Below are 26,751 nucleotides of genomic sequence, written 5' to 3' on the forward strand. Positions count from 1 at the left end.
GACAGAGGCAATTGGCCAACAAAAGCCTCATGGCATCATCATGGGACAGTGCTCCTCCCAACCTTCTTCAGTTCTTCCCTGTTCCAGCTGCCAGAAGGACATTCAGTGATGTCCAAGATCAACATTTCCAGCTAATGGACCTTCTCCTACTTCTCAGCTAATTGGAAACAATGGTCATTTCTTCCCATTTCCCTAAGAGACATTGGACATTATTCTTTTGTTTGCTCATGCTGCAAAACCCTGTGTCAATGACTTGACAGAATTGGGTAAGTTTTGTTGATTGGAACTGGTCTTTTATGTATCTTATCCCACATCTAACAGATAACCAGTGATAACCTTCATGAGATCATACCCTCCCAAGAGCGAGCTGTTTCAACATCAGAACATAGGAGCCTTTTTAAAATGAACAAAAAGGGGGAGATGTCAGAGACAGGTAGAATAATGATAAAAGAAAGGCCTTATGAAATCAGGCCTTGTTCTGCTATATTAACGGCTGGCCTGTCATCTCTTCTAAGTGCAGCTAAGCAGTCACAAGTTCCCATGTGAAGTTATTTTGAGAATGAGACTTGGTGAACAATCTGATCTGAGGGTGAAAAACAAATGCACCTGCAAGAACAAGGGATTTGTCCCATGAGAATCAGTGAATAGGTAACAATACAAAGAATACAACAGAGAGATTTGATGCACAAGTAAAATATATTTTATTATCCAACAGAATAACTGGCATAACTAGTAATAAGAAATCGATGAACTACCTAAAGTTGCACATTAGGTTTGGCAAACTGTATAAAATAAGTTGTGTGAATAAAATAAAGAGTTCTTCTCCAGCTCAGCTGGGTTCTCTGGGATTTTGGTTCCTCCCTTCTTTCAGGCTTTGGCTTCCCCCTTCTTTGGGGCTTTGGGTTCCTTCTTTTTTGGTGCTTTGATTTCCTTCTCTGGGATTTTGATTTCCTTCCTCTCTGGGAATTTGGTTTCCTTCTTTTCTGGAGGTTTGCTTCTCTTCTCTGGAGATTTGGTTTCCTTCTTTAGAATTCTGATTTCCCTCTTTACTAGGGCTTTGCTTTCCTTCTTCTCTGGGCTTTTCATTTCCTTCTTCTCTGTGGCTTTGCTTTCCTTCTTTGGGCTTTTGATTTCCTTCGTCTCCGGGACTTTGGTTTCCTTCCTCTCTGGGAATTTGGTTTCCCTCTTTTCTGGAAGTTTGTATTTCTTTTCTGGGAGTTTGTTTTCCTTCTTCTCTGGGAATTTGGTTTCCTTCCTCTCTAATGCTTTGGTGTCCTTCTTCACTGGGGCCTTGCTTTCCTTCCTCTCTGGGAATTTGGTTTCCTTCTTTTCTGGAGGTTTGTATTTCTTTTCTGGGAGTTTGCTTTCCATCCTCTCTGGGGCTTTGTTTTCCTTCTTCTCAGGGAATTTAGTTTCCTTCCTCTCTAATGCTTTCGTGTTCTTTTTCTCTGGGGCCTTTCTTTCCTTCCTCTCTGGGAATCTGGTTTCTTTCTTTTCTGGATGTTTGTTTTTCTTTTCTGGAAGTTTGTTTTCCATCTTCTCTGGTTCTTTGATTTCCTTCCTTGGTGGGATTTTGGTGTCCTTGTTCTCTGGGGCCTTGCTTTCCTTCTTCTCTGGGGGTTTGGTTTTCCCCTTCTCTGCTTTTGGAGGTTCCTTCCCCACAGAGACACCCTTCTTTTCTTTCTTCTGCTTCTCTTTCTCCTTCTGCCTCACTTCCTCCGCCAAGGCTTTTGCCTCCTCCTCAAGCTTTGGAGACAGCCGCTTCAGCTCCCTTCTGCAGACAAAACAGAAAACATGGCTGAGAGTCACCACCAGAACCTTGGGCTCACTCGTCCTGGCTGGCCCTGCACTTCATTCCTTGACCCTGAGGCCAGGCAGCAGCGCCAGACCATTTCCGTGAATTCTCCTCAACCCACAGAGGTTGGGAACATCCCAAGAGAGGGCAGTGGTGGAAGGGCACCTCCAGGACCAGCCAAGCCTGAGCCTTGCCATCAGAAGGGCTTGACTGTGCAAGCTCCCTCTCCAGGCACAGCCAGACACCTCCAGCCCACTGCCAAAGGCTGATCCACCAGCTCTCTGCGCTGTGCCTGAAAACGCCCTTTGTCTCTTGACTTCCCAGTTTCAAGCAGAGCACAGAGTGCCAACGTCTGCTGATCTCTCCTGCAATTCTCACTCAGCTCATTCAGCTCCCTTCTCCCTGGGCAGAGCTGAAGCAGGATTTCAGTGAGTTCAGATTTCACCTGAGGCTTAGAAGCAATTCACATTGATCAGGATGTCAGTTAGACAGGTAGACCATAGGTTAATGATGATTAGATGCTTAAGCCAGAGCTGATTGTTATATTGTTTACCATGATGAGCTTCTTGATAGAAGGAAGTGGAGTAAGTGAACTGTTAGAAGAACATCTTGAAACCAGCAGAACAATGGTTAGCACCTGGGCTTTATGTCAATCAGTCACTAAGCAGGGGACCTTGGATGGTGCCAGAGGGTCACAGAGACCTGATGAAGACATTCCTGACTTCATCCCTTAAGACCACTGGCCCAATAGGAGACCACCAACCCAATTCCAGAGAAGAATTGCACAGGTGTGAAGGACTAATGACCTCATTTTAATACAGAGCGGGGAGGGGAGGTGCTGGGGTTGTGCACATGTATTGTATGTAAGATCCTGGGAAATAAAGAGAGGGCAAAGAACATTGTACAGCACGGTCACGCCTTGTAGGGACGACTCTGGTGCTGCCCGCCGGGGTTAATAAACATACCACTTTCTAACTTTAACGAGTTAGAGAGTCTCTGTCCGTGAGCCTCGGTATTAATGACTCATAGCCTGATCCTAAATGAGAATAATCCCATCAGTCAGAAAGCAAAGGCTGGAGGAACTTCTCTCCAGCAAGACAGGCTCTTGTCAGCCAGATTTCCTGCTGGAAGCCAGCTGTGACCAAGCCAGCTGGTGCTGTTTGCCATGGAAACCATCTGAAGCAGCCTCGTCCTTCTCCTCCCCACGAAACCAACTTCAGCCTGGCCTGAAGGAAGTCCTGATGCACAGGCTTGCTTTAAGCAGCCCCCACTCCCAGCTGCACACTTTGCCTGTGTGTCCTGAGCTCGGCTGCCTTGCTGGAGCAGAGCTTCTCCTGTGCTTGCTCACTGCTGCAGCTGAAGGGGAGCCTCAAGGACAGGAGCTTTTATGGCTGCTGTCCCACCATCAGGAGAACCCTGGCAGATCAGCACTGCAAGGACTTCATCTGCAGCAGCACGAGCACCCAAACCAAGGTTTGGTCTGTGCCCCACGCCTGCCCATACCACAATCCCACTGTTTTGGTGAAGAAGGGAGATGATGAAGAAGATGCGACTCAACACCATGGAGCTAAAGACACCTCTAGAGGCAGTGCCAAGGCAGGGCCAGAGCCCAGCTCCCTGAAGGCAGCATCTGAGCCAGGAGGGCTCACCACTAAACTAGAGAAGAAGATGCTCTGTCCCAACAGAAGAAGGTGCTTCCTCTCTTGGGAGCCAGGGAGCTAAGAGTGGCCATCCCTGTGCTGCTTCTGGCCTTTGCTATGCAGCACCTCTGAGCTCAGAGTCCTTGGAGCAGGGAAGCCCTGCAGGGACAGTAACCCATGGAGAGCAGGAACCCATGGCAGGCTTACTCACCTCTCCCTGAGAGGTGCCCCAGAGCCACAGTTGATCTCCTGGGGGCTCGGGGAGCAGCTGACACGTGAGGCCTCCCCGGGCACCAGCACCTCGGAGCTGGGGCCTCCCTCCACGTGGCACAGCGCCGTGGCACTGGAGATGCTGTTGAGGTGGCCAGAGAAGGGCAAGGAGACCTGCTGGCTCTCTCCTGGCTGCAGCACACCTGACACTGGCAGGATACTGGAAGCCTGCATGGAAGACAGGAGAGATGGAGCTGTTGAGCATGGAAATGGATGCAGAAGAGCAGCTTGGAGCAAAGTGCAGCTGCAGCCAGAGGGGCCTATTCCCCAAACACTGCCAGAATCACCCTGATCTCATCCTGCATCCATGCCACTGACCAGTGCAGGGACCATGGGGAAAATCTCCTCCCATCCTCACGGGTCAATGCATTCATTAGTACATGACATGAAAGTGAACTGGGATGTCTCCTGGCACTAGAAATTCTCTCTGATGCACAACTTGCCTTGAAAAAGTTTCAAAACTTACTGCTTTTAGAAAAGGAGGAGACTCAGAGTGAGAGCTCTTGGAGCTGAGCAAAGGACTCCCAGCCCAGCTCATCTGACTCCTGAGGCTCTTCCCCTCTCTCTCTGATTTAAATGCTGCTTCCTCAAGGTGCTACAGCAAAAGCTCCTGCAAAACCTTCCTCTGGACCACCTGAGGAGTTGCAGGGGGAGCAGTGCCCTCCATAGGTGCTGCACAGCGTCCTTGGGCAGCCCCACAACGTGTCCTGCACGGCCTCTCCAACACCCAGCTGCTCCAGCAGCACTTTGTGCTGGGCCTGCAGGGATGGGAGGCCCCTCTGTGGCCAATGCTCAGGGCCACCAGTGGCACTGGCAGCTCCAGCCCTGCTTGCCACACTGCCAGTGTGCAAGGGAGACAGATTCCCTCTTCCTTCTCCGCTTCCAGGGCAGTGTGCGGTGCGCCCACGGAGCACCTGAATCCCTCCAGGCCTGCTGGGAGGTGAGGGTTTGCAGGAGCTTGTGGTGGCACCTGAAAAACAAGCCATTCCCTACGCCTGCAGGAAGAGACAGCCACTTTGCCAAGTCTCAGTTTGTAAGACAGCTTCAGGGCCAGCAGTGCAAGAGCAGCTCTCGGGTGACAGCAGAGACCTGCAAACAGGGAGTCTGGCTGGGCTGGGAAGAGGGCACATGGAGATCAGGACTCATCCCAGCTTGCTGTGGGCAAGGAAGCTGCAGCTCTTCCCATCATGATGCAGATAAAAGCCTCATCTTGCATTGGGAAGGCAACAAGGCAAAAAATGCCACACTCAACACAGGCCTGTAGGATCTGAGTGAGCTTCTCCAAGGAAAACTCTCCTATTTCTCCCTGCCACTCCCCCCATGTCCAGCCACTGGCCCTGCTGCCCAGCCACTGTCAGGGCACAGGACAGCAGGGCAGCAAAAAGGGAGCTCAGCAGGAGCATGACTTGCTGGTGGCAGGCTGAGGAGGCAGCACAAGCAGTAGGTGTACAAGAAAATCTACCTCTGCTCCTGAAGACTGGGTCAAATCCTGCTCTTCAGTCAGGGCTGTGGCTGCCTCCTGCTTTCCAGCCTTGAAGTGCCTCCATCGAGACGCTGGGCAATCCAAACATGTTCTCATCTCCTTTGGTGGTTGGGGATTAAATTTAGGTGGATGAAGCTCATCTCTGGAAAAGAAGATAACTGTGAACAGAGACCTGCAGTGGGAGGGAGGGACACCTGCACCAGCAGCTCCTGGTCAGGATGCAGCCCCTGGCTGGCTGCTGGCACCTTGAACTGAGAAATGCTTTGATCCAGCCCTTCCCAATCCAGGCTGGAGCAGGTCTGCTCTAAAGGCAGCCCAGGAATGACCCTGAGCTGCTGCAGCAGCTGCAACTGCTTGCACTGAGGAACTGCAGAGGACAGGGATGAACACCTTGTGGGCATGCAAAAAGCACAGTGGGAGAGGAAAAGACAGAGAAGGCAAGCCAAAAGGGCAGATTTGAGACATCCAGGGGCAGACACAGCCAGCACAGCCAGCACAGCCCCCCCAGGGCCCAACGCCAGAAACTCTGCAGCTCCAGCAGGTATTTATCAGGAATGTTTCCCTGACACTGCTGGGGGCTTGGCTGACATTTTCCAACACTCCCAGGGGACTCAGGTGGCATTCCCCATGCATACAGACATACATACACCGGCTGTAGTGCTGGGATCCTGCCAGACTCCATCAGCCTTGGGCTTGGGGAGGTTTCTGCCAGCCGTCCAGAGCTCCATAACTTTTTTCTCTGTCCCAGGAAGCAGGCAAGAAAGATTAAAAAAAAAAACTCAAACAAACCAGAACATGGAAAACTAAAAAACCTTAAACAGCTCATCCCTGCTCAAGGTATTTCTTTAGGGACAGCTACCACTCTCCAGCTGAAATGCTGGGCTTTTGGGAAAAAAGAAAAAGATAATTACATGTTCACCTTCAAATTTAAAAGGATCAAGGTAAGAGAACCTTTCAAACTACAAAGGATTGGCCCAAAGGTAAAAGCTTTGCAAGAAATCTCTAGTTATGGCCAGGCTGACAGTTAAACAACTGGTTCCTCTGGTGGGGAGAAACCCTCCTCTTTAAGGTAAGCAGCCTCAGAGTTGAAAGAAACTGTTCTGTCAAACTTCATGCTCCCTGGCACAGCCTGCATTGCCTGTCCTTCCTCTTCACTGATTTACATGCAGTGCCACAATGGCCCAGGTTCAGATGTTTGGTGCCATTCAGGGAATTTGGCATTGTCATTTCCTTATGTTTTAATCTAAGTTTCAATCCTTGCAACCACTCTTGAAATGCCAGCCTTCCTTTTTTTTACAGAAAGCTCAAGGTTCCCAGAAGTCTTCTGACATCCTCTTTGTGCTCAGAGAGATGCCATTTTCAAACAGATGTTTCCAAAGTTAACAGCATTTTCAAGAGTAATGCACTAAAGTGACCCTGGATTCCAGCTCAGACCAACGACGTTCTGTGCCAGACACTGAGATTACCACCCGTGAGGCACGAGCTGTTTGTGCCACCCATCCCTCCTGGCCTTCTCCACAGCAGCCTGTGCCTGTTTTCCCCGGAAGAATCCCTGTGCCCTTTGCAGCCTGCCAGGAGCAGCTGCACAGAGGCACACATCTCCCTTGCACTCACCAGTGGGTTTCTCTCATCCCCGAACACGCCGATGAGAACATTGGTGCGATGCGTGCCCAGCACCTGCACTTCCACCAGCACTGGGATCTCTGCAGTGCTGTGAGGCTGGACAATCCCACAGGGCCTGGGGCTGGAGTAGAGCACAGCAGAGTCCTCCTTGCGTTTCTGCAAGAGACACAATGAAATGCAGCTTCAGAGGCACCTCTGAAGAAACTTTACACTCCCTAACATCCACCGCAACAGCAACTGACACACGTGTTTAAAAATGCCCAGGACAAAGGTAAAAGGCACAAACAAGATGCAAGAATTGTAGGCTTAGCATTCCCAGGGGATCCTGCAAGGAGACTGCCAGCACAGGCACTGCTGTCTGTGGATGCAGCAGCTTTCACAGCCCTCTAAGATCTCCCACAAGAAAACACCCTGAAGACTAGAACATCAACTGTTCCCTCAGCAGGTTAAACTGCATCCTCAAGTTTACATTCGAGTAGGATCCTGTTCTCAGCAGATCTTTAAGACTGAATAGAAACCAGCAAGGTCACGTCCAAACCCTTTTTCCCCCTAATAAGCTCCTCAATAATATTTGAGAGGGGGAGGTGGATGGGATGCCAAACCTGTTCAATAAGCCCGTAGCAGCCAGGCAGGTGGCTGGGATTCCTAATGATGAACTTCTTCTCGTAGGGCACCTTCAGGAGGCACTCATCATACTGCAGCACGTGGGGGGACACTTGCAGCTTAGGAACAAGACATCTGGACAAAGAGATGAGCCCAGGGGAATCAGAGATACTGAGAGAATGGAGAACATTTACCCCCAAAGATTGTAAAACAGAGCATAACACATTGGTCACTGTCAAATGGGCATTGAACAGCCCTGCAGTGAGAAATTGCCTTCTACATCTTCCCACTCCAACAGGTCTTGTCAAGGAGGGGCAAACCCTGAGAGGCAGCAGCCAGAGGCTGCCAAGTGCCCCAGGCAGAGCACTTTGTCCCACAGCTGCCTCAGCCCCTCCTTTCCCCAGGAAGGCTTGCTAGGACTCCTGTAACACTCCCAGTGACCCATGAGCTCTGGGGGAGCCTTCCCAACAAGGATCAGAGCTCACTAATGCTCAAGGAACACACAACTCCAGTGTCCCAGGAAAAATGACTCCCTTCTCTGCCATGGTGCTGTTGCCCTGCCTGGGAACTCAGCTGCTTGCCCCAGCCTTGGAGGGCACGAGACACCAGCTGCCCTCCAGAGTGGCTGATCAGCCCCTCCCAGGCCCTACAGCTCCCTGGCTCCTTCCCTCCACAGCTCCAGGCACTGACTGTCCCCAGCCCCACCTGCTTGACAAAATGCCAGCCCAGGCACTGCCTGGATGGCTCTGCCTGGGAGAAGGAACAGCCCCAGGGAACTGCATCCCTCCTGGCATTCCACTGACACCCACAGCAGCACAGCAGGATGGAATTCTGCTGCAGCAACAACCACTTTTGCTCTCAACACTGAGAACATTCAAGCTCAGAGTGGGAAGCAGAGGGAAGGAGAAAATCTAGAGCTGAGCTGCCACATCAAGGGCTGCTTTCCCCTCCTGAGACCTTGCCCTCAGCACTCTTGCTGGCAGCCACTTCCCCCCTGCCACGTGCCCTCATGAACAGAACCAGAGCCTGGCTCTCAGCAGGCTGCTTGCTGTGTCCCAAACCAGTGCACGGTGCTCTCACCCAGCACAACTCCACCTCTTGCAGCAAGAAGGAGAGGAGGCCCTGGGGAAATTTGTTCCACCTCAAGCACCAAAAGCCAGGCCAAGAAATGATCTCATTCCTGGTGCCTTCAGAAAAGGGCCCAGGACCCTGCTGGGCTGGGAGCAGGGCTGCTTTTCACCACAGGCTGCTGTCCAAGCTCTGCTCTTCTCATGCCCAGCTGGCACAACATGAGCTCATGAACCAGCACTTCTCCTTGGCAGCTGCAGCCAGCAAAGCCTGGGCAAGGCAGGGGCTGGGGGAGGCCAGGGAAGGGCTGGTACCTGGCTGTGATGACCAATGATGCCACTCCCTTGCCAAAACCCTCCAGATCCACCAGCATTTTCCTGTAGAACTCCATCACCGAGTTGGAACACAGGGTCACCTGGTGGAAGAGAAGAACAGGAAATTCTTCCTTACAAAAGCTCATTATCCACGTGTGATATCCTCCAGCCCTTGAGGGAAGATTTTGTCTTAATTCTGCTGCTGCTCCATGTGTAGAGCACAGTCTCAAAGCAACAAAAGCCTTCTGGCAATAGCAGATGTGTTAAACACACCTTGCTATCAGGGCATAGCTCAGCTACATTAAAACATTAGACTAAAGCTCTATGAACCACTGTATTCAAATTAAGGCCCAATTTCTCATCTGACTACAATGACATAAAAGCAGAACAAATCCGACTTGAACACAACGAGTTCAGCTTTACAGCAGGAAGCTGAGGGCAAAGTGTGGCCCAGCAGGTGCTGGGCAGTTCATGGCTGCAGAGTTTTTTGTCCCCACTGGAGATTCCTGCCGTGAACACAAATCCTTCTGCTCCCCAGGAGAGGGGAAATCAGACCAAGAAGAAAAGCTAACTGCTTTCTACAATGACATCTATCTAACAGCCACCTTTTGTCCTCATCCTTGCTCTGCCCACTTGCGATCAAATAAATGGCTCTCAAGAACCCAAGAGTGACTTCTGGCCTTGACCATATGGTATGTGACCTCAGTATATGATTTTGGAAAGAAAACAGTGCTCCTTGAGGAACACCCCGAGTAAGGCAGCTAGCAGAGGCCTCAGAGCAGATCTCTCACTCACACCATGCTCAAAGCTGGCAGCAGAGCTAAAGCCCTCCCACGCTCCAGTGCAGCTGCAGCCCTGGTGCTGAAGCGTCTCTGGCTGCACTCTGCCCGTACCTGGATGTCCTGGTGTCCCTGGGGCAGGATGGTCCCTTGGCTGGGAGTGATGGTAAACTCCCGGGGCTCCACATACAAGTGAACGCCCTTCCTCCAGGCTGGGTCACTGTGGCAGCGGATCTGATCCACGCTGTCCACAGCCGGCTGCGTGCCATCAAACGACATGCGGAGCTGGAACGTCACGGGCACCGGGGAGCTGTTAGTGAGCCGGCAGCGCTGGGTGTAGGGAAAGCCTAGGAAAGGACACCAACATCCATTGAGGCTCCCATTGTGGCCTGACTCCTGCTGGGAATGGCCTGGCACAATGAAAGTGGCACTGGAGTTTAGCTCTGGATTATCTGAACTACAGCTCACCCAGAAGCTGCATGAGGAATGAATCGTCACTCAGTTCCCTTTGACACAGATTGCAGGCTGCAGCCTTGAAAATGCCCACTCCTGGCCCTGCTGAACACTGCAAGCTTCTCTCTTGGCGATGGGGAGGAGCTGCCTCACCTGCCCCAAACCAGCACCAGTGATCTCCCAGTGATGAGTGTGCACCCAGACCGAGCATTTCCTCTGAGAATTCAAGCTGTCAAATTCCCTGTTCAGCCTGCCAACACTCCCACCCTTTTCAAGATAGATAAACAGTGAGTCAGCATTGAGAAGAAGCTACAGCAAAAGAGATGATGGAATCAGGAACTAGAACGTGAGGCAAAGCACCCCAATGCAGCTTCTCTCTGCAGGATCCTAAAGGCATCTCTTGGTTTGGGCCAAACAGACTGAGCACGAGACAGCTCAGAGCCCACTCAACTGGGGGCACACCCAAGCCTTGCTTGGAGATTGGCAATGAGGAACCAGCTCCCACCTCACCCAACAAACGGGGACATCACACCCATGCTGCTCACTGGGATTGCTGCCTGCAAGGCTTTTACCCCACTGGAGCTCTGGGATTTGCTTTCCATGCTGGAAAGCCAGAGATGCAGCCACTCATGGTGGGGATGTCCTGCAGAGCCCGGAGAGCAGCCACAAGCTGCTCTGCAGTGGACATCTGGCTGGGCTGGCCAGCTCTGTGGGGAGGAGACTTCTCCCTGGGCCTGCTCACCAAGAGGCACTGGAACACAGATGGGGAGAAAAAACAACTGCAGCTGCAACCCAGAGCTTCTCTGTGCCCATCCCAGTGAGCACTGCCAGCTCCAGCAGTGACTCCAGCAGGGAGGCAAGAGAGGCACAACAAGGACAAACACAGATGGCAAAACCTCCAATGAGACTGAGCTCACTGCATGCAGACAACAGTCAACAGTTCCAAAGAAGCAAAGATACAACAGCTGCCTTCAGCTGAAGAGACCTTAGGAATGAAAGCAGATCCAGCAGGATCGATCTCCTGGTTCAGAACCATAGTTGCATCTCTTGCCTTTCTTGTTTCATTTCTTCAAAAAGGCAACTTGACAAGTGCCTCCATGGTGATGCAGGGGGGGACAGAAGCAGCTCAGGAAAGGCAAGTAGTTTCCTTAAAAAGTCCATGACCTTCCTTGTTCTGGGCTTAGGCTTGGTAGTGAATGCTCCCCTTGGTCTGGGAAGGGGGTTAGGGGTTTTGGGGGTTTTGGCCCTGGGGGTGGGCTTTTCCCTTGGGGGTTTTTGGCAGCTGTGGCGTGATGCCGTGGGCGCTGTGCAGTGGGAGCTGAGGCTGGGCAGGGAGCGGAGCTTCCCTTCCTCCCGCTCGGGGATGGGAGCTCGGCCGCGTGCTGCTGCGGGAGGTTGTGTGCTTGGCCCCGGCACTGCCCTGGCTGCAGCTCAGCCTGGCACCCACCCTGCCTGCCTTCCCCGCTGCTGCCTGCTGCTCTGAGCCACTGCCCACATCCCCCTGCCCTCTGTCCCTTTGCAAAAGGAGCATTTCCCTCCTTCCCTCCTTCCCTGCCGCTGCCGGCTGGCAGGGGATCACTGCCCTGCCAGACCCTACAGCTCCTCCTGCTGGGATCCTCACTGCACCAAAGGACAAAAACGGGACTTGGCAGCTGGCAAACGTCTGCTCTTGTTCTCTGGGCTCTCCTGATATAGTCTAGGAAAGAACTGTTATTCCTTTTCCCACAGTTTTGCCCGGGAGCCCTGTCATTTCAAAGTATCATCATTTGGAGGGAGGGGCTCATCTTTCCATTCCAGGAAGATTCCCACCTTCCTTGGCAGACATCTGTCTTTTCAAGCACGACAGAGACACCAGAAAATCCTGACTTTCTATGCCTTGCTTCTGTTTGATCTGACAATGGCCAAATGCTCCCTGCGGCACCAGCAGCCCTGCAGTTCCCACCCTGAAGAGGCTGCTGGGGCAGAGCAGGAGGGAGGGATGCTTTTCTCTCGGAAGGCACAGATCCCTCCCGCTGTGTCCCAGCCCAGGCAGCACTCACCAAAAGAGATGTCCCCGAAGTCGAGCTCAGGGAGGTCGAAGTGCAAACTCGGTCCAGTGACGCTGCCCCTGCATGGCGAGGACAGAGCAGGAAATGCCTTGGTTCAAGGAATTGCAAAGCTCCGGCTGTCGTGGCTCGGGGGCACCAACCTGGTGTCAGGGCACCGTGCCTTTCAAACCAGCACACACCATGTGCTCAGCACAGTGCCCCTGGGCACAGGAGGCAGCTAAAGCCAAGTGGCCAGCAGCCAACAGCCACTGATGGGCTCTGGGCACAGGGCAGGCAGGAAAAGCCCCCGGGATGCTGCTGGTCCCATGAAGGACCCTGAACACACAGCCAGACATGGCTCCGGGCCTCACTTTCCCCATCTGCAATGGGATGGGCATCAAGGTGTCCCCACAAACTTCTGTAACCAGCCCTGCCAGACACAGGTTCCCTGCTTTGCTACTTCTTAGCTGGAACTGCTGTTTCCACGGAGGAGCTTTCTCAGCAGAGTTTGACCCACACCATCATTACAGACACAGTTCTGAGCCATGAACCCAGGGCAGCCCCAAACATCCTCTGAAAAGAGCAGCAACACTTCTACACAGGGCACAGATGAATCCTAGAGGAAAGGACCAGCTTGTCAGCAGTGCAGCAGCTGGCACAGCCAAGAGCAACAGCTTCAACAACCAAACAAGGGGGTCCTGAATCTAGCACAGCACCTCACCTGTCCTTGAACTCAGCAGACACACTCCAAAAGTCACCAACACCCACTGAAAGCAGCACTTGAAGCTGCACAACACTCCCCAGTTGATTTCATGGCTGATGCCAATCCATGCCCACTCTGCCTTGTGGTTAAAAATCCAGGCCTAGTGACCTGTGCCTTCTGTTGGATTCACAGGACTGCCCCTGGCTCTGCTCCACACATCTCAACAAGAGACACCTGCCCTTGCTCAAGGAGAAAGCTGCTGATGCACAAACATCCCATCACCAGTTTAGGGGGAGGGACAGAGGAGAATCAATTATTGGATGGTGGAAGGTTCCCTCTTGATCTCCAAAATAAAAAAGCAGCACTTTTCCTCCAAGAACAAAGCCAGCATCATTCTTTCTCCACTGGGGGCAGACCTACTCACTACTTTGTTCTTGTGAAGTAATAACTTCCTTGTTCTTTTTCATCCATTTCCCTTATCTTACTGCTATAATCCAGTGCAGATTGCTTTCATTTCTTCACTGCCTTGCCCCAGTGCCTCCCAGGAGCAGCAGCCTAGTTCTAAAGCTGCAGAGCAGCCAGCATCAGCTCTCCTGCTCCCATAGCATTATCCTAGCAGCACAAGGCTCAGGCTGGCAGGGACAAGACCTTGTGCTGCTGTGGTGCTGAGCACTGAGCTCTGCCTCCCTTATCATCACCCCTTGTCCCTTGTGCTGGGCCAGGATGATCTCTTGCCATGGCACCAGCCCAGGGGATGATGCCCAAGTCCTTGGCACAGTTCCTGCTGCACAGTTCCCTGACTCCCACATCAGCCCTTGCCTGGCTGTGCACAGGAGGCACCAGAGCACTCTGGGCACAGCAGCTGGGAGCACGGCTTGTGCCCCACAGCATGGCCATGAGAGGTGAGGTGAGGCTGCTGCTGCCCATCTGGCATGGATTATTGACAGAAGTTTTTAAAGCACTGCTGCTGCTGCAGAATGCCCCTGGCTGGCCCATCTCCAAAGCCCTGGGGGCCTTGCTGGCTGTTCAGCTGGGACATCCCAGAGCAGCTGCTGCCCAAAGCTGATCCATCCCACTGCCTGCCATGGCCCAGGGCAGAGGGAGATCCCTGCAGGGAGGAGTCATTCCAGCTCCAGGTACCACACAGGGCAGGAGGCATCCTCCCACTAAAGCAATGCCAGCATCAGAGCAGAGATGAAGACCTCAGCAAACACCTTTTCTCTCTGCTCCACCCCAACAGGAGGCAGCTGGGGCATGTCCCAGAGACAGCTGCAGATGTGCCCACCAAGCTCCCAGGGTCCTTACCTGATGGTCAGGATGGCAGGCGTAGGAGATCCAGCCACACTGAACCGGAATTCTTCCTCAAACCTCCCCAACACGGTGGCACTGAAGGAGATCTGGAGAGTCTGGCTCCCACGTGCTGCAATGATGCCCTCCTGAGGTGCCAACTTGAAGCCCAAGCCCACCTTTGTGGCTGAAGGGATGCAGCTGAAGGGAGCATCAAGAGCTCCTTGGTTGATCAGGTTCACCTGCAGCAGCAAGAAAGCAAAGTGGAAATCCATGTGGAATCTTCCCTTTTTGGGAGCTATTGTCTAAGGATGCAATGAACAGCCAGGAAAGGCAGAAGATGCTTTGTGCTGCTGAATGGCAGAAGTCAAAAGATACAAGAGGACAAGTTCTGCCTTTGGGTTTTCATGCAAAGCAGTGGCAGCTGCACAGAACTGCAGTCACCCTGGGGTTATCCCATGGACACAGAGCAGTGCACCTCTGGGCAGCATCACCCAGCTCATGGAGACCTGGCCCTGAGAGCAACGTGGGGTGATTGCAGCTGCCTAGTGAATCAGCACTGAGCTGCTGCTGCCCCAGCCAGCACAGATCCAACAGCACCATCCACTCATTCACCTTTTCCCACACCATGAAAACAAGACATTGGTAATGAGGCATCAGCATCAAAATGTACAGAAAGCACCATCTTTTGGTGAGAAAACTCAGGGTGTCTTTCTCTTCCCCAGCCAAGCTTTTGAAAGTGTCTGCCCTGATGTAGTGCCTCATTTTCTACCTCTTTTCAGTTGCTCTCTTGTGGTTTTTTTGCAAGCTTAGCATTATTGTGGGGGAAGCAAAGAGGAAGAAAAATCCTTTTCTTTATTCCCAGGAACACTTTTCTCTTTCCAGAGCCAGAGATGCACCAAGGCTGAAGTGAGTGACTGTCAGCAAGGGACAGGATTCCCAAGGCTTTCCTGGGACTTCCAGGAATGAGCAGGAGACCCTGACTGGAAGCTGTTGGCAGTGGACTGAAGCTCAAAGGCAGCCAGTTGGTTCCAGCTGCTTCTGCAGAGCCCAGTCCAAAGGTGCCTTGTGTCTGGCACTGTCACAAAAGCCTCTGGACATGCAGCTTTTGCACCCAGTGCTGGTTTCACGTGCCAAGGGCTTGTTTTGCAGGAAGCCTCTGTCGTGGTTTGGCCCGGAAATGTGTTTTTGGAAAGGTCTAAGTCGGGCCAATCAGGGGCCAAATTCAAAATTGGCATTTAAGGTAGCCACTAAGGGTTTGGATACGCCTCTGAGAACACACAGGGGTTAAAAGCAGGAGATTCCCAGAGAATATCCTCTTTGGGAATCCGGCGTTGGTGAGTAAGGTCTGGCCTCTCCCCTGCCCAGCTGCGTCTGGGTGGGGGAGGGGGAGGCCATGATGGGGAGGAGGCCGGGAGCCCCAAAAGGTGCAGAGGTGGAGGAGAACATGCAGGGGTTGATGAGAATTGAGATGTCTGGGCAGCCCCCCCGGAGAGAGAGACAGAAATTGCGCTGGCAACTCAGCCGGCCAGAAGCGGGGGATGCGTCGAGAGAAGGTGCCCGGCAGATGTGGGAGTCCTCAGGCAGGCAGAGTTGAAGATTTTAACCCCTTTGTAGACTAATAGAAACCTTACAAATACTGAATCCTCCTGAATCAGGATGAGGTGAGAGAGAGATGAGAGATGGGCAAGCGTGAGGAAAGCTGGAAGAGAGAAGAATCCTGAGTGGAAGAGATGATGGAGTGGCCTTGGGCTGGACTCTTTCTTGTATAGCCATGGACAGACCCGTGTTTTTTCCCTGTGACCCAGAGACTGTATTTAGGGGGAGGCAACACCCGGGAGTCAAGAGTGAAGCAGCGGCGTGAACAGAGACGGCTGAAGGGGGTGTGGGATGCCCTCTGTCTCCACGGAGAGGAAGATCTCTGTTCATGAGGCCCCTCGGCCCCAGGGGGTGAAATTTGGGGGGGACTGGTGTCCCAAGAGTTGAGAGACTGCTGTTTCTGGAAGTGGGTGGAGCATCTTTAAACGGGGAGCCCTAAAGGCAGTCCTGGCCCGTGTCCAGTGGTGAGAGCACTGGACATGGGGGGGGAGAAGTCACGAGGGCCGATGTTCTTTGGGTGGGGCCATGGATGACACGGAAGCACAGGAGGTTTCAATTGTGCTTCCGGGGGAGGCCTATGAGGCAAGGGGGGACTCCTCTCTCCCTGATGGATTTGAGGGTTGATAATTTGAGGGGTGGTGGATCTCTGGAGAAAAGGGAGGGGGAGGAGGAAGGTATCTGGAAGGTTTTCATTCTTAGTTTAGTATGTGTTCCTTTCTAGATTTGTAATAAATAAAGTGTTATGTTTTTTTTCCCCTCCATCCCCGAATGAGAGCCTGCTTTGTTCTGTTCCCGGGTCACATCTCACAGCCACCATTTTGAAAATATACCCTTCATGGGGGCCCTGGCATTGTGCCAGGGTCAAACCATGACATTTTTGGTTCCCTGGACCGGGAAATCGAGAGTTTTAAGTAAGTAATGAGATGAAAGCTGCGAGATGGACCAAAGGGAATAAGAGCAAAGCACGTATTGGGTAATAAATAGGTTGATGATAAAATCTGGGGATGGAGGTTTGGTGTATGTCATTGTTGTATGTAGAAGTATGTTGAATGTAATTTTAGTAATATTTTAGAATGAAATGTGTGTTCTCAGAGGCGAGAGGTGGAATGTCGTGGTTTGGCCCGGAAATGTGTTTTTGGAAAGGTCTAAGTCGGGCCAATCAGGGGCCAAATTCAAAATTGGCATTTAAGGTAGCCACTAAGGGTTTGGATACGCCTCTGAGAACACACAGGGGTTAAAAGCAGGAGATTCCCAGAGAACTTCCTCTTTGGGAATCCGGCGTTGGTGAGTAAGGTCTGGCCTCTCCCCTGCCCAGCTGCGTCTGGGTGGGGGAGGGGGAGGCCATGATGGGGAGGAGGCCGGGAGCCCCAAAAGGTGCAGAGGTGGAGGAGAACATGCAGGGGTTGATGAGAATTGAGATGTCTGGGCAGCCCCCCCGGAGAGAGAGACAGAAATTGCGCTGGCAACTCAGCCGGCCAGAAGCGGGGGATGCGTCGAGAGAAGGTGCCCGGCAGATGTGGGAGTCCTCAGGCAGGCAGAGTTGAAGATTTTAACCCCTTTGTAGACTAATAGAAACCTTACAAATACTGAATCCTCCTGAATCAGGATGAGGTGAGAGAGAGATGAGAGATGGGCAAGCGTGAGGAAAGCTGGAAGAGAGAAGAATCCTGAGTGGAAGAGATGATGGAGTGGCCTTGGGCTGGACTCTTTCTTGTATAGCCATGGACAGACCCGTGTTTTTTCCCTGTGACCCAGAGACTGTATTTAGGGGGAGGCAACACCCGGGAGTCAAGAGTGAAGCAGCGGCGTGAACAGAGACGGCTGAAGGGGGTGTGGGATGCCCTCTGTCTCCACGGAGAGGAAGATCTCTGTTCATGAGGCCCCTCGGCCCCAGGGGGTGAAATTTGGGGGGGACTGGTGTCCCAAGAGTTGAGAGACTGCTGTTTCTGGAAGTGGGTGGAGCATCTTTAAACGGGGAGCCCTAAAGGCAGTCCTGGCCCGTGTCCAGTGGTGAGAGCACTGGACATGGGGGGGGAGAAGTCACGAGGGCCGATGTTCTTTGGGTGGGGCCATGGATGACACGGAAGCACAGGAGGTTTCAATTGTGCTTCCGGGGGAGGCCTATGAGGCAAGGGGGGACTCCTCTCTCCCTGATGGATTTGAGGGTTGATAATTTGAGGGGTGGTGGATCTCTGGAGAAAAGGGAGGGGGAGGAGGAAGGTATCTGGAAGGTTTTCATTCTTAGTTTAGTATGTGTTCCTTTCTAGATTTGTAATAAATAAAGTGTTATGTTTTTTTTTCCCTCCATCCCCGAATGAGAGCCTGCTTTGTTCTGTTCCCGGGTCACATCTCACAGCCACCATTTTGAAAATATACCCTTCATAGGGGCCCTGGCATTGTGCCAGGGTCAAACCATGACAGCCTCCCAGCGGATCCCTAAGGAAGGCTGCCCTAAAGCAGGGGCTGGGCCTTCATGAACAACAGACACACCTTTCTGACCCCCCAGACTGGACCAGCACATCAAATATTCCCTGCTCACAACTGCCCAGCTTGGCAGGAATTCCACAGCTCCACCAGGCTTGCTGCTGCCTCAGGAGCCATCAGCATCCATCCCCAGCCCTGCTGCTCACCTTACAGACATGGGGGGTGTTGACAAAAATGTCCCCAAGCTCCAGAGTGTCACAGCTGAGTTCAACCAAGGGTCCTTGGCCTTCCCCTCTGAGCTGCAGGGGCAGCCTGCTCTCACGGCCTGGGGAGAGATGTCCATTTCAGTACAAGCATTCCCTCTGTCACACTGTCTTTTCCAGGCTGCCTCAGCGCTAGTCCCTGACTCTGAGCTGGATGCTACCAGCTCCTGATGCTGCAGGAGAAGATATGGACCCTTCTCTTCCCTCAGCAGATATCCCTTGGGGATGACTTCTAATTCCTAACCCATTCCTCAGGCTGGTTTCCAATGGGAGCCACCAGTTGCTGAGTTTCAAACATCTCTGGGGTCCTGGAGTGGCAGACCAAGCAGTAATGGGTAGAAATTGAAAGAAAGGAAATTTAGGTTAGATATTAGGGATGACATTTTTTCCTGTGAGGGTGGTGAGACACTGGAGCTGTTTCCACAGACTGAGAGCTGCAAGGTGACAGCTCCCACACAGGGAGAGAAGCAGCTGCTGGCCAAGGCTGCTCCTTCTACCAACAGCCTGGGCTCAGTGGGGCTCAGCCACCTCTGCTCTGGTGCTGTCTGGCCAGTGGGAGCTGATCCAGGCTCAGGGAGCACATTTCTAACCCAGCTCCTGCCACCTGATGATGGATCCATGTCCAGTGGAGCCATCCTGGAGGCCAGGGGCCTGCAGGGGCTTAGTGCTTGTTCACTAAAGCTGCTCTGCTCTGCAGCTCTCTGGCCTTTGAGGAAATGCTGGCAAAGGCATGGCATGAAAACCTCTCCCTGCACTGCCTGGGCTGTGCTGGGTTCAGGAACCCAGACACAGCACTCTGAGCCCTGGCCTTGCACGGGACATTCCCTGGGAGCTGCAGGGCCACTGGGGATGTGCCAGCACTGCCCTGCTGGCCAGGGACTCTTCCCAGCACTGCCAGGGCAGCCCAGTGGGCTCAGGCTTGCACCATGGCTGCACTGAGGGGGAGAGAAGCAGGGCAAAGGAGCTGCACCTGAGATGCTGCAGTAAGCCACACTTCCATACTCCAGAGCTGCCAGGGGTTTGAAGGTCACCTGGATTTCGGCCGAACAATTCGGCCCAATTTCTCCCTCCTGCAACACAAAGAGACAGCAAAACATTTCTCTTTAACTTCACATTTCCTGTTTTCAACCACAGTCCTGTCAGCCTTTGTTTAGAGCATCAATGATGAGTGAACAACACAAGGATCCCAAGGAAACCCTCCAAAGGCAGCTCAACACAGTGCTGGAAGCTCTCAATGCTCAGCTGATCAGCTCCCACTCTCCACGAGATTCCTACTGCTCTGACACAAGCTCTTGCTCACATCATGCTGCTGTCAGCTGCACTGGGATGCAACTGCCCCTGTGCACTGCTGCCTCTTGGCCTTAGATGGGCCATAGCAGTAACCAAGAAGAGAACATGAGCCCCTTCCTTGAAATACAAACATTAGTCAAGCTGTTTTGAAAGAAAGCAGAGGTTGGGATTATTCTGGGCTTTACTCCAAGGGGAGAAGGGATTTTGCATTGTGCAGACACCAGGCATTCATCATCTCTCACAATGCCAGTGCTCAGAATCAGGGCTCTGGCTGATGGCAGCACGTGGCAGTTGGCTTGCAGAAACAGAAAAGGAAAAGGTTTTCTGTCCCTGTGTGCAGGAGAACTCAAAAGGCCCAGTGAAACCTTCCAGCCTTGTGTCCAGGCTCACAGATGACACTGGAAGGCAGACTCAGAAATAGTGCAAGGCGTGGTTACAGGAGGCCATTGGCATTTCTGGGATTAACCTTGGGCTGAGTTTGGCCTCCTTTTCCCAGCCAACCATTGCCAGCTTCAGGTCAGTGTGTGAGCTGGCAGTGCTGCAACAGCCTCTGCTGAGCCCCACGTGTGGGGGCAGCCCCTCCCTACAAGAACTGCTCCCTGTGACACTGCAAGGACGCGCACGGAGTGCCCTGAGCTCCAGCCCTGGCAGCAGAGCTCGGCTTTGTCAGGCTCCCAGCCCTGCCTTGACCCTCCAGGGCAGAAATGCTTTCAGCAGGGAGCTCTGCAGCCACTCCAGAAACTCCATGTCCTCCCTCCCAGCACATGGGGCCAGCTGAGGATCTGCCCAGTGACCGCAGCCGGGGCAAGGGGGGCTGGGATTGGGTGCTTGGGAGGAGCAGGAGGAAGAGGAGGAGGAGGAAAATGAGGTTCTCAGCTATCACTTACCATTGGCTCGATGAAAAAAACCTCATTGGAGAACAGCATGGGCTCTTCTGGCACCTTTGCCATCTCCTCCTGGACCATGCTGCTCAGGAGGGCAGTGTCACCTCCACCAAAGCCCTTCACCTCCTCTGTGCTTTTCTCCTCTGTGATGTTTTCCTCTGACACCTCTTTGGGTGTCGGCAGCAAACTCTGCCTGCAGCCCCAGGGAGAGACAAGGCCAGCAGATGGTTTCATAAGGCACAGATTTGCAGAGAGAAGTGGGAGTGCAGGAGAGCAAAGCACTTGGGTGGGAGCAGCAGCAGCTCCCCAGCAAAGGCTGACCCCAAGCCACGAGGGTCCCACATGGATCAGGGATAACTTGCTGTTCACTGGCACTGCAGGGACTTTTACTCCACACTTGCAAGCTCAGGGGAGCTTTCCAAAGCCAGCAGCCCTCCAGAGAACCTCCTGGCTCAAAGCCTCTGCCACAGCTGAGGGAGAATCCACCAGCCACCTCAGCTGGCTTTTCCTCCCACTGAGCTGCTCGGGGGAGGCAGATAAAGATCACAGAGCACCCACTGCAGGGCTTCCCTGGCAAGGGGAGACCAAGCTGGCTTGCAGCTACGTGGGACCAGCAGCACTCTTTGCTTCTTCCATTTTGGACCTGCCCTGTTCCCTACTCTGCCTTTCACAAGAGCATCCCAGAGCACTTCCAAAGGAAATTGATTAATTCAGGCACCAAATCCCTTCAGTGACATTCAAGGTTTTCTATGCAATGTGCATGAAAACAGAGGCTCTGAGAGGGGAAGGGACTTTGTTGTGCAGGAGGGAGACAGCAAACTCCTGGAGAGACCTTTTCATCATCCAGAGCTTTTTGGCTCCCATCCCACTGCATGGTGATAGAATGTCCTGACAGGGAAAGGATCCTGCACGATCTCCTCTCCTCAAAAAGTCCTCTCTGCTCTGAGACCTCAAAAGCTGCTCTGACAGCAGGACAGGGGAGACAAGCAGCCTGGATGGACAAGGAGCTTTTCAAGGAACTAAGGGGAAAAAAGAGGGTGGAAAGAGGGACTGGAAACTCATTAAATGTTTAGGGATGTTGCCAGGTCACGTGGGAAGAAGATGAGAGAGGCAAAAGGCCAATCAGAACCTGAGGAAATCCAGTCATCACAATCAACCTTTCCTTCCCAAAATGCCATCCATGCTTGGAGTATAAATGGAACTGGAATGCTGATTGCTGAGCTCCCGAAGCCCAGAGACACACACCCTGGTGCCAGGGATGGTTTACTTGGCTTAACCATTCAAAAGCACCAAGACCCCCCTGAGGCCACACGTTCGTTTCAGTCTTGGGCCATGTATCTCACTGAAATGCATCTTTCAAACCAACCTCCTCTTCTCTTCATCCTCTTCTTCCTCACTAGGAAAAGCCTTCCACTGGAAGTGGGCTGTGATGTTACTCCTGTTTTGGATGAACACAGTTCTGTGGCTTGACATGGTGATCAAAGTCTTGTCCATCTCCACAGAACTTGTGCTCAACCCAACGTTGACATCCACAGCTTCTCCTTTGAGGTGTGTTTGGATTCTCTCTTCACCTGGAACAAAGCAAAGGGGAGTCTTTGCTCAGCTCACTGGCTGATGGAAGCACAAGGAACACAGCAAACCACAGGTCACAGAGGAAAGTGTCCCAGTTTTTAGCTGAATGAGCAGTTCTGTGGATCAGTCCATGGATCACATCCTGACAGCTCTGGGTGTAGAGCGTGGGGATGTCCTGGGCAGCTCCTTCAACACCTTATTTCTGAGTGTGTTGGTAGAGCTGTGGCCCCAGGGTGACAGTGTGTACAGTGGGGTTGGTCCATGTGCTCTGGTGACCCACTCAGATCACTGGGATTTCTGCACCAAAGTCCTTCAGGTGACGCTGAGGAGCCCTGCTCACTCCTGCCTTGCCCAGGGCCTCCCCGGGCATCCCACCAGACTTCTGTCTCTCCTGATCCCTTGCAGCCCTTGCTGCTGACCAGCAAATATGCCTGGGGGCAGGTGGGCAGCAAAAGGAGGCCCAGAGGAACAAGTGAAGTGACAGCCCACAGCAGGAGGGGACATAGGCAAGGAAACACAACCTGCCTGGCTCTGCAATAGGACAAACCACTACAAAATGAACACCAGGAAAATCAGCATCAGTATCATCATCATCTCCCTGTCCAAACCCACAGCCACACCAGCCTTGCAATATTTTATATTGTTCTGATGTCAAAAACCAAGCTGGAGCACTGCAAATTAAATAAAAAAGGGAACAAAGGAAAGATTACTAAGTACAGAGCTATTTCTGCATTGAGACTGGATGGGGTTCCTCAGCCTAGAAATCAAATGGGAGATAGATGTGAGAGGTTTGCTACAGCATGAACAGCCTGGGAAATGGGGACAGGGAAAAATTTGTTTTGATTTGCCACAAAAAAGGAACTTGAGGGCTTGAAAATGTTGTTAGACAGTAACTACATTATATGTGTAAGGGCCACATAGAAAAGGGTCTGTGACAAGCCAGTGCAGAAGCAGCATATGGGACAGAGGTGTGCTAGAAATCCATTGCATTGCAGAGAATCTGATGGAGAGCTCACCTACAGCACTACCCAGGAATAAAAGAAACCTTCACCCAGGCACTGCCACATGGCAGTGGAGAATCAGGGATCCTCCTTCCTCCACTCAGCAACTCCAGCAAAACAAGAGTCCAAAATCTTGGCCTGTTAGAGGGGATGCACTTTCTCAAGCCCCCAAACAGCAAGGAGTTCTCCGTTTGCTTTGGGGTGAAGCTGAGCAGGGGAGGCACCTCTGGAGGGAATGGAGGGGATGGGACAGCAGGGAGCCATGGTGCAGAGCTGTCCTGTGGCCGGGCAGGCCCAGCACTCACCTGTGCTGCAGCACACTGCCAGGCACCCGCAATGGTCACCGGCCGTCAGCGCGTGGAATCCCACTGTCACCTGCACGGTGTCACCAGCGCCCAGAGCTCCTGCGGCCGGAGCCACGGAGAAAGGACTGCAACACAAAGAGAGCCATCAGGGCTGGCCACAGCTGGCCAGCAGATTCCTTCTGCACTGCAGCTCACTGCAGCTCCCTTGGGCAAGCAGGGAGCAAACCAAGCACAGCCAGCAGAAGACAGCCAGGACAGACAGCATCAGAAACAGCCACGGAGCCACTGCTGAGCAGATCCAGCCCTCACAACATCCTGTGGGCAAAATGGCCTCAGCTCCCCACTCTCTGCATCCAGCTCTCTGCAGTGACACTCAGGGCTCCCACTGCCAGCAATCCCATCAGAGAATGCTTTCTGAAGAGCACAGAGAGGCTTCAGAGCTATCTGCAGGCACAACTGGACACTGACTGCCTCAGGAATTTCTCTTTTCCTGCCGCCTATAAACCTCATCTCAGGAGATGCCAATGTTAGGGCACTCCCTGTCCTGGGAGATTACAGCCTAGGAATCACACAGGGAGAAGGAACTTTTCCCTGAAGACCAAGGAATAGTAACTGTTGAATTTGCAGTGTGGTTCTTTGGTTTACTTTACCTTGAAAACATCCTGATTTAGCCTAGAAAGGGCACATTTGATCAGCATTTCAATGAAAGCTGCTCTAAGATAGAAGAGCTGTGAAGGAGACATCCCTGACACTCTAATAACCAAATGAAAACCACTGCCAAGAGATGGGGCTGACAGGCTACATTTTGGCCTTTTTTCTGTCCATTGTGAGCTGTTCCTTAAGACACTTCTCATCCTCTCAGATCTGCCCTTTCCATTAATCACTACTGCACGTGACAGGCAGAAAAGATAAGGTATGGAGAGGGTTTGAATAGGTTGTTTTCTTCTGCTTTTTAACTAGGTCCATTTGTATGATCTTTTGGCAAACATTTAACACAAACCAAAACAAAAAAACAGCAGAAACACAGCAACTTCAGAGTATTCAAAAAGAAATCTCAATGAAAGGGGGCATAATCTGATTCAGAGATTTAAATCATCTGTTACGAAATTTTAAACTAGCTTTCAGAGGTTCATCATGGAACACAAGAGGTGACTGATGCCCTCAGCTGACAAGGGAAAGCAGATCAGCTTCAGGAACAGGAACTGCACTGACTGCCTGCAGCACAGCTCATGTTGGGCATCTGATGCAGGGACCCCTGCAAAGCCACGTGCCTGTGGCCTCCCAGAGAATGGCTCTGTTTGGCTGACAGTGCTGAGAAAGCATTTCAGGAGCTGCTTGTGCTCAGCAGGGTGCAAGCCAGCTGCCAACATGTTCCAGCAGCCTCCAGGAAAGCTGGGACAGAGAAAGCTCAAAGGCTGCATCCTGCTAAGAACACTGAAGGCAAGAGCAGCTGCCATCCATCCTGCTCCCTTCCAGCCAGGGCTGCAGGGCAGCAGCTCTGATGCTCTGCTTCCTTTTGCTGCCCTTTCCCAACACTGCTATCACCCAGAGGTGATATCCTTTGCTCAAGAACAGATGGGCTGCCTCACCTCTGGGTGCTCAGCTGGAAACGAGCTTCCAGGTTCCCAGTGTTGCGGAGCAGCAGAGTCTTCTGGGTGCTGCTCTTGACTGGACACCTGGAGAAGTCCAGCTGCTCAGGGAAGTCCAGGACAGCTCGGGCAGCAATGGCCCGAATTGGCACCACGATCCTTTCACTGGTAGTCATGCAGATGAGCTGGTGGGAATAATCCTGCAGGAAAAGAAACTGCCTCAGCACAGGGCATTTAGTGCCATCCCCATGGCAGGAAAAAAAAATGGACTCCCTTCAAGGGCATCAATTTAGCTATTCCACCCCAAAATAAGCACTAAGCTCTACTAATATGCCACATTTTAAAGGCACCAGGGCACTTTGCAAAACCTATCTCTGTGGCATTAAGCTCTTGTGTCACTTGGGTCATACAAAGAACTGCCCTAGGCCACCATAAGTTTTACTCTACATTTTAATGATGTTAAAGAATTCCTACGTTTCTTCTAAGGAACATGGAGCTAGGGAACACCGGACATTCCTCTTTAGGTTTCTATATTCCCACTGTCTGAGAATAGGACAAAATGTTCAACTGACTGGAAGCAGCAAAAGGAAGATGAGAAAACAGCTGGACCCAAAGAGCTCCTGCACCTCTGGCCTGGTGCAGAAACATCAGCTGCCTCAGAACTCCCCTCTAACTTTGCCTCTCCAAGCAAGTCAGCAGAAGAACAGTGCTAAGAGGCAGCAGGATGCTGTTGGAAAGAGCCTCTCTTGGCTTCCCTGCAAGGCTTCCTCCCTTCCATGCCACGGCCTAAACCCTTCTGGATGAACAAGCCTGCAGATGCCAGCACTGAGATCAGACTTGCCAGGGCCTCAGCACTGCTGTTCAAACCTCCAGGCAAAAGCACCTTTGGCACGCAATGGGTGCCAGCTGACAGAGCAAGCACAGGCACAGGCATGAAGACAGAGGCACAGCAGTGTCACTGCCACGGGCTCTGGGCTCACAGCTCTGCCTGCAGCTTGCACCTGCCCTACACCAGCTCCTGCAGGCAGCTGTCCAAGTCCCTGCAGCTCAGCAACCTCCTGCTGGCCAAGGGCACCCAGAGCCCAGGGTGCCTGTGCCAGGCCGGGCTCACGGGCACAGCACATCCTCTGCCCTGGCCCTGCAGCTGCACCATGCTCACTTGTGCTCTGGCACAGCACAGCTGCAAGGCTGCAGAGCAGAGGCTGGGAAAAAGCACCGTCCTTGCTCCAGCCCAGGGGGAGGCAGGGAAGCTCTTGCCAGGCAGGAAGGAGGAAAGCTCTCAGACCTCTTTGTTCCTCTAGTGTTTGCCATCATCATGAAACCTTCCACTGTACCTAGAGATGGCCCAACATCTATCAACAGCCCTCTGTCATTTTCATCCTGTTCCCTGGGCATCTTCCCTTGGCAATGCTCAGGGATGTGCAGGGAGGGGAAGCAGAGCCTGTCAGGCCTGGCTGCAGTGCCTGGCAGCCCGTGCCAAGCTGGGACTGGCTGCAGGCTGCCTGCCCACGGCCTGGAGCCAAGCTCCCAGCATGGAATGGGCTGCACCCAGAGTGCAGGGAAAACAATGGCTTTGCAGAGAATTCTGTGCTTGGGCTCCTCCAGGCTCACCTTGTTCTCCTCGGGGCTGAAGCGGATGCGCACAGCGGCAGAGGCGCCTGCTGGCACCATGTGGTACACACCCCTGGGGCTTGCCAGCTGGAAATAAGGGCAGCTCTCCATGCACACCTTCACCAGCCGAGGAATCTGCAGCAAAGACATCAAATGATGATTTCGCCC

The 26,751-nt window shown here is 52.6% G+C and overlaps 2 protein-coding genes and 1 pseudogene across 2 annotated transcripts in view; 1 reads left to right on the plus strand and 2 right to left on the minus strand.

Annotated features, from left to right (window-relative positions):
* The window catches only part of LOC135292520 (zinc finger protein 420-like), a 228,633-nt pseudogene that overhangs the window by 95,622 nt on the left and 106,260 nt on the right, over nt 1–26,751 (plus strand).
* LOC135292470 (hydrocephalus-inducing protein-like) overlaps nt 1–26,751 on the minus strand; it is a 94,900-nt gene that overhangs the window by 65,263 nt on the left and 2,886 nt on the right. The gene's annotated exons all lie outside the window — the stretch shown is intronic.
* Nucleotides 747–14,320, minus strand: LOC135292471 (hydrocephalus-inducing protein-like). Its single transcript, XM_064406672.1, has 8 exons — nt 14,064–14,320; nt 12,068–12,135; nt 9,690–9,922; nt 8,797–8,897; nt 7,414–7,549; nt 6,803–6,967; nt 3,647–3,873; nt 747–1,774 (listed from the first exon to the last, which is right to left on the minus strand). Exons 1-8 carry the CDS (start codon nt 14,318–14,320, stop codon nt 868–870), a joined length of 2,094 nt encoding a protein of 697 aa, XP_064262742.1. The 3' UTR covers nt 747–867.

Source organism: Passer domesticus, unplaced genomic scaffold (assembly GCF_036417665.1).
Source record: "Passer domesticus isolate bPasDom1 unplaced genomic scaffold, bPasDom1.hap1 HAP1_SCAFFOLD_37, whole genome shotgun sequence".
In the NCBI taxonomy this organism is placed as follows: domain Eukaryota; kingdom Metazoa; phylum Chordata; class Aves; order Passeriformes; family Passeridae; genus Passer; species Passer domesticus.